Genomic DNA, 12,199 nt, shown 5'->3' on the forward strand with positions numbered 1-12,199 from the left:
TGTTGTCCAGTAGGAGGACGCATGTCATAAAATCAGCACTGCACCCTGGAGCAAACTTCGCGTTTGCACCTTCATCTCGTTCTAGCTTTCCTATTATTCACAATCCCGTCATCAGGCAGAATTATATGCATTGTTTCTTTTAGAAAAAAACGGCAATGGATAGTTCAATTGTAAGAATGCAAGACATAATATAACCATCACAGCTCATTCATAGCTGAGGTTGCCAGGAAAGAACCTAGCAGCCTCTTCATTTGGCTGTTGCCTTGAAATTGTGCAGAGTCGTTAGTAGCAGCAGTATGTTGGGTCGAAAAGATAAATATCTTCCCTCCCTCTATTCTTTTCAGCAAACACAAGTTCAAAGAGGTCATTGCTGGACTGCTTAATAGTTTACACTCGAATTACAATGAGACTTTTCCTTTATTACACAACATAAATAAGCTACTTATATAATTACATGTAAAATCTTTATCAAAGGATGCTAGATGCAGGATTCTCTCTGTTCCCTAACTTTAACATTCTGCTCCTAAGCTCGCAGCAAAAAGTTGCTCACCTAAAAAATCATAGAAAAATAAGCTCCTTTTGAGGAACTATCACGCTGCAAGATCAAAGGTCAGGCATATTTATGGGCCCAAGAACCTTCAATCCCTTTTCTGCTAGCTCCAGTTGAGGCATTTCATAGCAGTATAATATATGCTTAGCCAAGTGCCTCAGCACACTAGGAATCTCCTATCTCCTCACAGCTAAATGTCTCAGCACACCCAGCATTTAATTGTCCAAAAAATGATTCTTAGTTTACATTCATTTATGAGCAAGTAGTATCCTGACTTTGCACATGAATAAGGGTTAAATATCACCTCTTCTAGTACAATATTTCTGCAGTCCAAGCTTTATTTTTTCAGAGACATGGCTTCCTCAATTTTTTTAATGACTATGCTCAGACTGCATCCATTCTCAATAGCTTTTACAGCAGCTCGATGTGCATGTTTGTGCCATTTCAGAAGATTATAAGATTGCAACAGCGACCACCTTGCTTGATTTGACATCTGTTGAAAAACTTGAATGTTGCATTATAAAAGCAAAGAGTTACTAGACAAGCAAACAACTTTAACCAGAGAAAGACCTGTGCCACAGAGAGTGGGGGTTCCAGAAGAACACTGATGCTTCGGAAGAGATTTTCATCATTTTCTCCACCTTCAGCCTCTCCATAAATAAGAGCTTCAGCTGCAATCCCAGCAAATAGAACCATGCAGTACCTGACAATTTTATTTTTAATTACCTTGGTGCAAGAAACTGCAGCAAACAAAATAGTCAAAAAAGGTTTCTTGATCTCCTTTTTAATGGAAATTTGACGAGACATCGAGCAAAGAACTAAATATATGGCTTGCAGAAAATCCAGAGAGCTGGTTCCAGCATAGAAATGTATTTCGTCCACGGAACAAATGTAAGCAAAATGACTGGCTAGGAAATCCACCTGTCAAATGTGGTACCACTTAACTGGCCTTCAGCAAGCTCATTTTCAAGTTTTTCATCCCAAAATTGTGTTCCTGCCTGCATGAAAGAAAAATAGAAGAAGATCACAAGCCAAAATGAGCAAATTTTAACTGTTCAAATAGTTCTAAAATGGGTCCACAACCTTACGTGTGGAGGACAACTTTGATTTCCAAGAAAACAAGAAAGAACTCACTATTTTAATTGTAAATTCTTCTCACAGAACAAGGACAGCCACTACTGAGGAAAAGGAAAATATAAGGGACACCTACATAATTATGTTACACTCTGCCATGTAGAAAAAAATTTATTTATACGCCGTTCAACCCCTATTCTTCAATAGAAAAATACTGACAAGACAACTGCAAGAGTCTATGCTAACACATAGCCGATACTTGTTCTACAACTGGTCCTCTCAAAGGGTATAAATTTGGAAGCTTCTAGAAGCAACAACAGCATACCAAGTGTAATCCCACAAGTGGGGTCTGGAAAATAAGAAAATGTTGTATAATGTCATGGATAAAATTGTTGTACAGTGTGTGGCATCTAATAGAATACTCTTTGTGCATGTTCAGACAGAAACAGATGTCTTGAATTCCCATCTGCTCGCCTTAAAGACTTAAGGAGAATGGTAAAAACAGTTATCTATGTAAAACGGTCTTTGTTGGCCGTTATTTTAACAAGTGATCCAGCATTACACTCTGAACAAGAGAGACAATAAGAAGGATCTACAGTGACATACCTGTCCTTGAATGCCCATCTGCATTGCAACAATTGGGTCTAAAATTACACCACGAATTGGACAACCCATTAGGTATGCTGCAGTCATATCAGTGGATAAATGAATTACTATAAGAGGTAGGTTAGGCTTACAACTTTACATTCCTTCGAATGTTACAGACAATAAGTGCTGATAGTAATAGAAAGGCCAAGACTGATATTCTAAGCAGTTGATGTTGGGTAAACAAGCTGATGATATCTATGGCAAGTCATCGCATCGAAACTTTAATATTCAGAAGTACAGATTATCCTAACTTAATCTCTGGAAGATGGATGAATCAAATTTCTGAAGTTCTTTCATTCTATTGCAGTAAATTCATCAAATGTTTGCAGAAACATGGTTTACCAACAAGGAGATGGCCTGCTTCATGAACACAAATTCGACGCTTGTAGGGAGGCCAGAAGCTGGAGATTTGTGCTAAGCAGGAACCACCAAGTAATATAGCATCTAGCATGGCAAGCCCCAAAACTGCAGCAATGTTAGGCCTAATATCTATTCCTTGGTTCAGCAGAAACGTGACTCCAGCAAACGATGTTGCCAAAAGAAAGCTAGATGTTCCAGAAAGACCCCACTTCTTTGGCGAAAGTTTGGTCACTGAACTACAGAAGAGTTAAAAAACATGTTACTAAATCAGTACATTTTCTCCTTAAGAAAGTCAGAAAAAGAAACTTATTCTGTGAATATTCCATGTAAATATGCAAGTTGAAACAATTTAGGTGCTTCAGAGAGCTGACATGGATTAGCACTGACCATCTAAACCAGTTGAAGACTTTAAGACGGTTGGTGTGACATCCCGTGGCCCTTCCAAAACTGCAGATATAGGCACTGTTGTCAGGATTTGTGACAAAGAATATTGCAAAAACGATGATATTAACGTGAACTCTTTTGGAATGTGGGATAACCAATGATGAAATGATTTTTGTGCAGCAAAAACTGAATATACAGAAGTAGGGTTTCAGCTTTATAGTTTAGTGAAGTAGTTGAAGGCAATATCCACACATATATGACTCTCTCTCTCTCTCTCTCCCTATGCGTACAGCTCCAACATGGAATTCTGTTTGTTTTTCCTTTTTTGATAAGGTAAGGTATATCTTTAAATACGGAAAAAGATTCACTCTAGGAACCAGCAAATGTGTGTTTCACACATAGATGACATGAAATCAGCAAGTTTCAGGAAATTGACTCGAAAATGGCAATGTAGAAATAGAATAGATAAAGCACTTCATCAATAAGACAATGATGAAATATTCTCACACTTAATTAGAAATGGGGATTCTGTAAATAGCTAACGTTAACGTCACCTGCTTTTCCATGGCCTATTCAGAATTGTCTGTGTTGTTTTCTAGGACAGAAAAGGGTGAAAGGATAAAAAGATATGGGCTTCATCCAGAAGTCTGGCTTAACAAGCACATGCATATCAACAAATGCTAGTCAGACTATCATTTAGTTTTGCACCACTGCTTCCGGTAAGCAGTTACATCCAAATTCCAATTTAGATGAATAACTGCGGTAGAACAAGCAACATCATTTTGATTGAGGTTCAATCATCCACAATCCATTATTCAGTAACACAAACAGTCGTCTCATTACAAACGAAAGAAGCATAAAATTACTATCCTTGATTAACCAATAGTGTAGAGTGATTACAGGGAAATGTAGACAAGTGGAGTGTTTGCATTCGAAGGAAGAGAAGTTAAGGTTTTACTTTACCAATAGTGTTGTATTTGGCGAAATTAGGCAAGAGACCTTTGTCCTTGAGAAAAGCATAAGCACTTCCAACAAGCCTCATATCATCGGCATTCAAGCATGTATCTAAAACCTGCCAGTCTCTTTCGATCGGGGACCAATCCAACTTACCGATTGACGAGTCTTCTCTCAAGTAGCCGAGAGCTCGAGAAAGATCTTTGTCCTTAACTGCTTGCTCGTATTCCCTTAAAGCTCTAATTTTTAGGTGACGACGACCCCCTTTCCTGTCGTCGCCATTTCGGTAAATCGTCAAATGAGTTATGCCGGAATTCGGACGACAAAAAACAAGTCCCTTCATCCTCATCCTATTCTTCTTTTTCCGACCCTTACTTGCTTTACATTATATGTTGTGTTGCGGTATAGAATGAAGCACGTAATATTCCAAAAAAAAAAAAAAAAAACATTTTTCCTCTATGACATTAATATATTGTTGTGGTTGTGGATCTATATTGATTTTCAATAATCAACTGACGTGAAATTGAATAATCTGTGAGATGGATTCACTATTCCACAAATAAATTTGTCATGATGATTTCCTATTGGTGAACTTGAAGAATAATAAACATATTATCGATTAAGTATTAGAAAACGAGTAAAGTAAAGCTTAAATTATTTCATATCGTATGGTCAAACAAGTCCTTAGCATTACCCTAGTTAATATTCAATCCGATCCATACTAGTTAAAAAAAAAAAAAAACACTTGAGTTAAAGGAGTAATATAGTGAGTTGAATTTTGTGGTGGGGGAAGGAAAGAATGAAGATATGTTTGGGGAGAAAATTAAACCTCAACCCCAAACGCAACGATAAGAAAAATCCTTTTGACGCCCATTTCCAACCTCTTGTATTACTACTTATAATACATCTCTCTTCGCCACTCTCTGTCTGCGGCCACAAACACAAAAGAGAAAGAGATATGGCATCAGCTACTGCTTCCCACACTTTCTGCGGCATTCCCACCACATCATCATCCTCTACCACCAACAGGTCTACCACCCATTCCTCTGCTCGCTTCCTCCTCAAAACTCCTCTCCGCCGCCTCGGTTTCGCCGGCGCTGTCGCTGATCCTCTCTTCACCAACCACGTCGCAACCAAGCTCCGATCTCTCAAGGCCTCCTCCAACCCTGTTAGGGCCGTTGTCTCCATGGCCAAGAAGAGCGTTGGAGACCTTAGCTCTTCCGATTTGAAGGGCAAGAAAGTCTTCGTCAGGGCTGATTTGAATGTCCCACTTGATGATGCACAGAACATTACTGATGACACTAGGATTAGAGCTGCCATCCCTACCATCAAACACTTGATTGCCAATGGGGCTAAAGTTATTCTCTCCACTCACTTGGGAAGGCCAAAGGGAGTCACTCCTAAATACAGCTTAGCACCGCTTGTCCCTAGGCTATCTGAACTACTTGGAATCCAGGTACATCCTCTTACAATTTTAATGCTTTTGATATACAAGAAGATAAAAAGAAATAATTAAGGCAAAAGTAATAGTTTGTGATGATCTAATTGACTCCATGTATGCTTTAATTTACTAACAGGTTGTAAAGGCTGATGATTGCATTGGTCCAGAAGTTGAGAAGTTGGTTGATTCACTTCCAGAGGGCGGTGTTCTTCTTCTTGAGAATGTAAGATTCTACAAGGAGGAAGAGAAGAATGAACCTGAGTTTGCAAAGAAACTTGCATCATTGGCAGATCTTTATGTGAATGATGCCTTTGGTACAGCTCACAGAGCACATGCCTCTACAGAGGGAGTTACTAAATTTTTGAAGCCTTCTGTTGCAGGTTTCCTTTTACAAAAGGTCAGGCTTACTTGATTGTCACTTCCTTGCATATTGTTTTCTTTGACAAACTTAAAACAAATCTATTGCAAACTGCACTCATTAGCAAATTTATTGGTCTAACTGTTCCTTTATCTGTTTCAGGAATTGGACTATTTAGTTGGGGCAGTTTCAACTCCAAAGAGGCCATTTGCTGCTATTGTGGGTGGTTCAAAGGTTTCATCCAAGATTGGAGTGATTGAATCACTTCTGGAGAAATGTGATATATTGCTTTTGGGTGGAGGAATGATCTTTACCTTCTACAAGGCTCAGGGTCTTTCAGTTGGTTCCTCCTTGGTTGAGGAAGACAAACTAGAGCTTGCAACATCACTCCTGGAAAAGGCCAAGGCAAAAGGAGTCAGTCTCTTGTTACCATCTGATGTTGTGATTGCAGATAAATTTGCTCCTGATGCCAACAGCAAGGTTTGCATTCTAAGCTTTTCTCGTATAAACCTATCTAACCTGAGAACTTTCATCTCTTGAGATTCTTTAGATTGGATCTTGCATCTGTACTGTAATTGACACTTAGTATCAGAATTTGTTACTTATGGATTGTGTTGAAAATACAATTTTGTTTTGGTTATTCCAGATTGTGCCGGCATCTGCTATCCCAGATGGTTGGATGGGGCTAGACATTGGACCTGACTCTATCAAGACTTTCAACGATGCTTTGGATACCACAAAAACAGTGATCTGGAATGGACCTATGGGGGTGTTTGAATTTGACAAGTTTGCTACTGGAACGGAGGTACCAATTGTCATTCTTCTCTTCATATTTGTTTTACCGTATGCTGAGTTCTATAAAAGAAACGGAAAGGGAATAAAGCTGGTTTTACATGTTTTTTAAATTTGAAAGGAAGAGGAGTAAGCTGGTTTGATATGTCATTTAGTGTGTGAATTTATTATTCTAATTTTTCTGGTACATTTCGATAGAGTTGTTTCTGTAACTGAAGAGTAAATAGTAACAAGCATGCTATTGTGGTGATAGGCAATTGCAAAGAAGCTAGCAGACTTAAGTGGGAAAGGAGTGACCACTATCATTGGAGGTGGAGACTCTGTTGCAGCGGTTGAGAAAGTTGGAGTGGCTAGCGTGATGAGCCACATCTCCACTGGTGGTGGTGCCAGTTTGGAGCTACTTGAAGGAAAGGTGCTCCCTGGTGTCATTGCTCTAGATGAAGCTGACGCCCCTGTTGCAGTGTAAAACAATTTGTACTAAATTCTTTTTTCGGTCAACTTAACTTAATCAGTTGGGAAACATTGAGTTGATGTTGTAGATTTTTCAGGTGATACTTGCCATATAAGGTCCTTTTTTCCCCAGCTATTTTCTTTGTCTAAATAAAGGGCGTGTGTGTATATCAATCAGTTATAGACAGCTACAACTTTCATGTCTTTCAACAGATTTGGTTCAACTTGTTTAGATGTAAGAAGTTTGTTATCTGAACAAACTAATGTTGCGTGTTAATATTCACTTGACACCTCCTGCTCATGACATATTTGTTGTTCATTGATTGATTCAGCACATATTTAAATTACTACTATGAGAAAACCGGTCGTTTTATTGGACATTAATTTTGATGAAAAGAAAACTGTGATGAAAAATTAAACAAGGAGCAGAAAAGGGCAAGCATACAGTGCAGTTCAGTCCGCGGACTTATCATGTGACAAGTTTTAACTTGTGAAAATTGAATTGATCAAATTTGGATTTACATTATTACTGTGCAACTTTTTCAATATATTTTTAGACGGAAGTTGGACGTATAACACCTTCCAATGATTACAAGTGTTACTGAATTGGAATTAAGAAAGTGAATTCCTTTAACTTGATGATCAAAGGGAAAGATTAAAGCCTCTTTGGGAGAAAGAATTGAAGATAAACAGTCCTAGCTATGCCTATGATAACACTATCATAATAATGAGAATCAAATGGAGGACCAGTTCAACTAGTATTTTTTTAAGCTTCAACCTACCAACCATCACGAATATATGCATGTTGGATCTAGACGTTTCATGCCTGTTTTTTTTCATTCAATAGAAAAAAGACAAGTTGAAACTCCCACCTCAATATCTAATTTGAAAGGTATAATTTTAGAGATTTTTTGTCTTTAACCTACATGAACTTTTGCCCCTTGAGGCATAATTTTATAGATTCAAACTTAAGTTTAGATTGTAAACTTTTTTAAGATATAAAATGTTCTGAAACTGAATAATCTTTTTCCTTAATTCTTTATTTATTTTCAGCCAATTTTATTTTGTTTTTTAATTTAAAAGGACAAAAATTAAAGACACAAATAGAAATGGAAACTAGTGGCCCAAGCCCATAATATTGCCCTAAAGCAATGTGCGCCACGGAAAGGAAAGCGAGTGCGAAGAACGCGCGAGGATATCCCCTATTTACACCATCCTCGACCATTCCAATCACTTGTAGACATCGCACCGATCATAGCATTGAATTCTCCGACGAAATTAACGGTGAGTTTCTGATCATCAGCTCTGATTTTTTCTATTAAATGATGACTGTCTGGTGTGTTAATACAGACAGATAGTGTTTTTCAGATTGAAGAATGGCGGTGAAGAAGAGTGTCGGATCACTGAAAGAAGCAGATCTGAAAGGGAAGAGAGTATTCGTCCGAGTTGATCTCAACGTTCCATTGGATGATAACTTCAACATCACTGATGACACCAGAATCCGAGCTGCTGTACCTACCATCAAGTACTTGATGCAAAATGGTGCCAGAGTCATCCTTGCCTCTCATCTGGTAAGTTTCACCCTCTCTTTTCTAAATCTTAGCTATCATTTCGATATCCTCGCCCTCTTTCTTTCATTATTTTCATCAAGTCCAGGATAGATTTTGCTTGACCGTTGGTTTACATTTTTAAACATGCATTTGTTCTGCTCTTGTGCATTTTCATTGTGTTAAATGGCTCTTTCTACTGTGGTTTAATTGCTTCTTTCTTTTTTGGGAGCTAACTACTATGTCTTACGGAAGAGCATATGTAAAGTTAGAGTAAGAGATTAGAACTCTGGCTAAATCAGCATCTACTGATTAAGTTTTGTGGTTTCATATACTGCTTTTGACAATGAGATGAGTAAGCTAAAGAACTTTTGAAGTTGAGTTAGAAGGGGTTGGGCGGGATCTGTCTGAGTATCCAAAGTGGAACTATAAACATACATATAGAAGAGATATGCTGCACAGCACAATACCAAGCATAAATGGTGTTCTGGATGTATGTCTTCCTCGATGAGGAGATCTGATAGCTTCAGAAGATTGAGAAACTAGTTTTGTTTCTCTGTTTTTGTTAACTCTGGAATTTCACTTGTTGAAAATTCTATCTAGGGTTTATTACTCATTGTCTTTGCATGGCTGAGGAAATTCTCCGCACAAGTGTAAATTATTTGTGCTTTTTCCCCCATATCTGCGTTTTCTCTGATTGTCAGTTTTTTCTCAGGGTCGCCCTAAAGGTGTCACTCCAAAGTACAGCTTAAAGCCACTTGTGCCTAGACTTTCAGAACTATTGGGAATCGAGGTCTGTATGTTGTTCTCATATTATTCTCTGTTGACTCATTCTTTCTTCTAGTTCAATTTAAGAAAGATATTATTTGCTGATTTTGCTCAGGTCAAGATGGCAAATGATTCAATTGGCCCAGAAGTTGAGAACTTGGTGGCTGAACTACCGGAAGGAGGAGTTGTGCTTCTGGAGAATGTGCGATTTTACAAAGAAGAGGAGAAGAATGACCCCGAGTTTGCCAAGAAGTTGGCATCTCTTGCAGATTTGTACGTCAATGATGCATTTGGGACTGCTCATAGAGCCCATGCTTCCACGGAAGGGGTTGCTAAGGTCTTGAAACCAGCTGTTGCTGGATTCCTTATGCAAAAGGTACTAACCTAAGATTTCAGGCTGTCAAATAGGAAAGCATTTTCAAAATATAGAGGAGTTATGCATAGTTCTAGGAAGAATTATTAGTTCAAGGGTTGCTTAATTGTGTTGCATGTATGGATGGTTAATTGTGATTCAGCAGTTATGATACTCTCATAAACTCTTTCACCGTATTGTGGTTGCCTTTATATTTTTGTTGTAGTGTCTTACCCTGCATCATCAATGCTTGTAGGAACTTGACTATTTAGTTGGAGCTGTGTCAAATCCACAGAAGCCATTTGCTGCTATTGTTGGTGGTTCAAAAGTATCAAGTAAGATTGGTGTTATAGAGTCACTCTTGGAGAAGGTTGATGTGTTATTGCTCGGTGGAGGAATGATCTTTACTTTCTACAAGGCCCAAGGTTATGCTGTTGGATCATCACTAGTGGAGGAGGACAAGCTTGACTTGGCAACATCTCTCATGGAGAAGGCAAAGACAAAAGGGGTATCTCTATTGCTTCCCACTGATGTAGTGATTGCGGACAAGTTTGCTGCTGATGCGAACAGCAAGGTACAACCCTCATCTGTATAAATGTTTTACTAGGTCATTTCTATCTTGAAAAGTAAGAACTAACTGTAATATATGTTTAACTGCTTTCCTGATTTGGAAGATGAATTCTTTTTGTAGCAATATCTGTTTTAGGGTCTTGGCTGACTTGGTTTTCTTTGGCACTTTCAGATTGTTCCAGCCTCTGAAATTCCTGATGGCTGGATGGGATTAGATATTGGACCTGATGCCATCAAGTCCTTTGGCAGTGCCTTGGATACCACCAAGACTATCATTTGGAATGGACCAATGGGTGTGTTTGAATTTGACAAGTTTGCTGCTGGAACGGAGGTATAAAATGGAGATTTTCTTAAGCTGAGCTGATAGAGATTTAGGAGTTGTTATTCTACTAGGAATATTTCTAGTGATGCTTTGAGATGTTTCACTTTTGACATTGGTGATCAACTGCATCTAATGTTCATTTTGTTGCCAGGCTATTGCAAAGAAACTGGCAGAGCTTAGCGGAAAGGGAGTGACCACCATCATAGGTGGTGGTGATTCTGTAGCTGCTGTGGAGAAGGTAGGACTTGCAGAGAAGATGAGCCACATATCAACTGGTGGGGGTGCTAGCTTGGAGCTTCTGGAGGGGAAACCACTTCCTGGGGTGCTTGCCCTGGATGACGCCTAAGCCATATATGCTCCTTTTTTTTTGCACATTCTGTTAGCTTTCATCTCTGGATTTTAATCTGGAGCGAGTTTGGATCTGTAGAGTCTTGTAAAAGGTGGTGGATCAAACTGTAATAAGCACTTTCTGGGCCTCATTGAGGTACTTTCTCTTGTGATAAGAGAATCTTCTATGGTTGATAATTTGAAATAACTATTAGTTGTTGATTTCTCTTTCTGTATTGGAGCTTATATATGCCCTCTTTGCCTCTCCACAATTAGGAGATTCTATTCGAGCCAGCCATTGGTTTTTTGGTACACGGAAGGAGATGTAGTGTTTATTCAGATTTACAAGAAACAATACTGCCATCTTACACTTGCAAATAGAAATCCCTGGTTAAATGATTTGAGGACGGAAGGTTAATTTGCCGTGACGTGACCAATTGGAAGGAATCTATGCTTCTTGTTTGTTGGTGTTGCGGGTCTCTTATAAAAACTGCTTAACAATGGGTAGAAGAAGAAGAAGTTGTTGAGGCTGAAGGATCTATTCATAGTATAGTGTTTGTTTCTTCTCCTTGGCCCAAGCGTCCCCCGTTCAAAGAGATCGATGTTCTTCACACCTCCATAAAGCTTGTAACTAATTTGCCTATAAAGAATATAGTTGTCTACTAACTAATAAACCAAAAAACAAGATCCGATCACGATGGGACTCGAACCCACAATCTCCCGCTCCGGAGGCGAGCGCCTTATCCATTAGGCCACGCGATCACATGTTTCTTCTTTAAACAAACAAACGACATATACTTCTATATAAAAGAACATACATAAAAGAAGATACTAGTTTCATTACACAATAACGGAATATACATACATATAGGATAATTAATATACAATAACTAGAGAGGAGGTTTCTTGACTAGGTGATCTCTCCAAAGACGATAAAACAACAGTAAGGTGGAGCGGCCTCGGCATCTCAAGTTATTTAGTGGGCTTGAAACATTCTTCCCTATAGTAGGTAATTGATCTCCATTAATGTGAAGCTTTGAAATAAGGTCTTCTATTGCTTCCTTATCATCATAACTCACGTCTTCTTCTTCATCAGTACATGTCGACTTCAAACCATCCTCATTCCCCACTTGTGTTTTGGATGCACCATCCTCATTCCCCACTTGTGTTTTGGATGCACCACCCTCCTCAATTTCTTCTTCCAGAATACTATTGGCCTTTAAATCATTATTATTACTGTCCTTCAATATGCGGTTATCATCGGCGTCAGCCATTGACAAGCAGTTGATTAATTGGGGGTAT

At 38.7% G+C, this 12,199-nt stretch overlaps 3 protein-coding genes and 1 non-coding gene across 5 annotated transcripts; 2 read left to right on the forward strand and 2 right to left on the reverse strand.

The window, feature by feature from the left end:
• Nucleotides 1–286: 286 nt before the first annotated feature.
• Nucleotides 287–4,335, reverse strand: LOC125808207 (uncharacterized). Of its 2 annotated transcripts, XM_049487932.1 has the most exons (7): nt 3,980–4,335; nt 3,020–3,079; nt 2,615–2,863; nt 2,231–2,307; nt 1,472–1,548; nt 1,121–1,253; nt 287–1,043 (listed from the first exon to the last, which is right to left on the reverse strand). In XM_049487932.1, the coding sequence occupies exons 1-7, from the start codon at nt 4,317–4,319 to the stop codon at nt 888–890; spliced, it is 1,092 nt and encodes a 363-aa protein (XP_049343889.1). In that variant the 5' UTR covers nt 4,320–4,335; the 3' UTR covers nt 287–887. The 2 variants fall into 2 exon arrangements, with proteins under 2 accessions (XP_049343889.1, XP_049343897.1); XM_049487940.1 differs by lacking the exon at nt 3,020–3,079 and having other exon boundaries at nt 3,980–4,320.
• A 381-nt stretch (nt 4,336–4,716) lies between these two features.
• Nucleotides 4,717–7,073, forward strand: LOC125809452 (phosphoglycerate kinase, chloroplastic). The gene is made up of 5 exons (XM_049489087.1): nt 4,717–5,426; nt 5,548–5,808; nt 5,932–6,249; nt 6,416–6,574; nt 6,815–7,073. The coding sequence occupies exons 1-5, from the start codon at nt 4,770–4,772 to the stop codon at nt 7,025–7,027; spliced, it is 1,608 nt and encodes a 535-aa protein (XP_049345044.1). The 5' UTR covers nt 4,717–4,769; the 3' UTR covers nt 7,028–7,073.
• A 1,066-nt stretch (nt 7,074–8,139) lies between these two features.
• Nucleotides 8,140–11,090, forward strand: LOC125839145 (phosphoglycerate kinase, cytosolic). The gene is made up of 7 exons (XM_049518126.1): nt 8,140–8,295; nt 8,380–8,582; nt 9,274–9,351; nt 9,442–9,702; nt 9,935–10,252; nt 10,421–10,579; nt 10,722–11,090. Exons 2-7 carry the CDS (start codon nt 8,388–8,390, stop codon nt 10,914–10,916), a joined length of 1,206 nt encoding a protein of 401 aa, XP_049374083.1. The 5' UTR covers nt 8,140–8,295; nt 8,380–8,387; the 3' UTR covers nt 10,917–11,090.
• Nucleotides 11,091–11,586: 496 nt separating this feature from the next.
• On the reverse strand, nt 11,587–11,659 carry TRNAR-CCG (transfer RNA arginine (anticodon CCG)). The gene has a single exon. It is a non-coding gene; the product is annotated as a tRNA-Arg (tRNA).
• Nucleotides 11,660–12,199: the final 540 nt, after the last annotated feature.

Source organism: Solanum verrucosum, unplaced genomic scaffold (assembly GCF_900185275.1).
Source record: "Solanum verrucosum unplaced genomic scaffold, falcon-dt-bn FXZP01000277.1, whole genome shotgun sequence".
In the NCBI taxonomy this organism is placed as follows: Eukaryota; Viridiplantae; Streptophyta; class Magnoliopsida; order Solanales; family Solanaceae; genus Solanum; species Solanum verrucosum.

Coding starts and splice junctions, on each gene's coding strand:
- LOC125808207 (XM_049487932.1), bottom strand. CDS start 4,319: ATGAGGATGAAGGGACTTGTTTTTTGTCGTCCGAATTCCGGCATAACT. Junction 2,864..3,019: donor GTCTTCAACTGGTTTAGATG/GTCAGTGCTAAT, acceptor TCTGTAGTTCAG/TGACCAAACTTTCGCCAAAG. Junction 2,308..2,614: donor AGCAGGCCATCTCCTTGTTG/GTAAACCATGTT, acceptor ATATGACTGCAG/CATACCTAATGGGTTGTCCA.
- LOC125809452 (XM_049489087.1), top strand. CDS start 4,770: ATGAAGATATGTTTGGGGAGAAAATTAAACCTCAACCCCAAACGCAAC. Junction 5,427..5,547: donor CTGAACTACTTGGAATCCAG/GTACATCCTCTT, acceptor ATTTACTAACAG/GTTGTAAAGGCTGATGATTG. Junction 5,809..5,931: donor CAGGTTTCCTTTTACAAAAG/GTCAGGCTTACT, acceptor TATCTGTTTCAG/GAATTGGACTATTTAGTTGG.
- LOC125839145 (XM_049518126.1), top strand. CDS start 8,388: ATGGCGGTGAAGAAGAGTGTCGGATCACTGAAAGAAGCAGATCTGAAA. Junction 9,703..9,934: donor CTGGATTCCTTATGCAAAAG/GTACTAACCTAA, acceptor CAATGCTTGTAG/GAACTTGACTATTTAGTTGG. Junction 10,580..10,721: donor AGTTTGCTGCTGGAACGGAG/GTATAAAATGGA, acceptor TTTTGTTGCCAG/GCTATTGCAAAGAAACTGGC.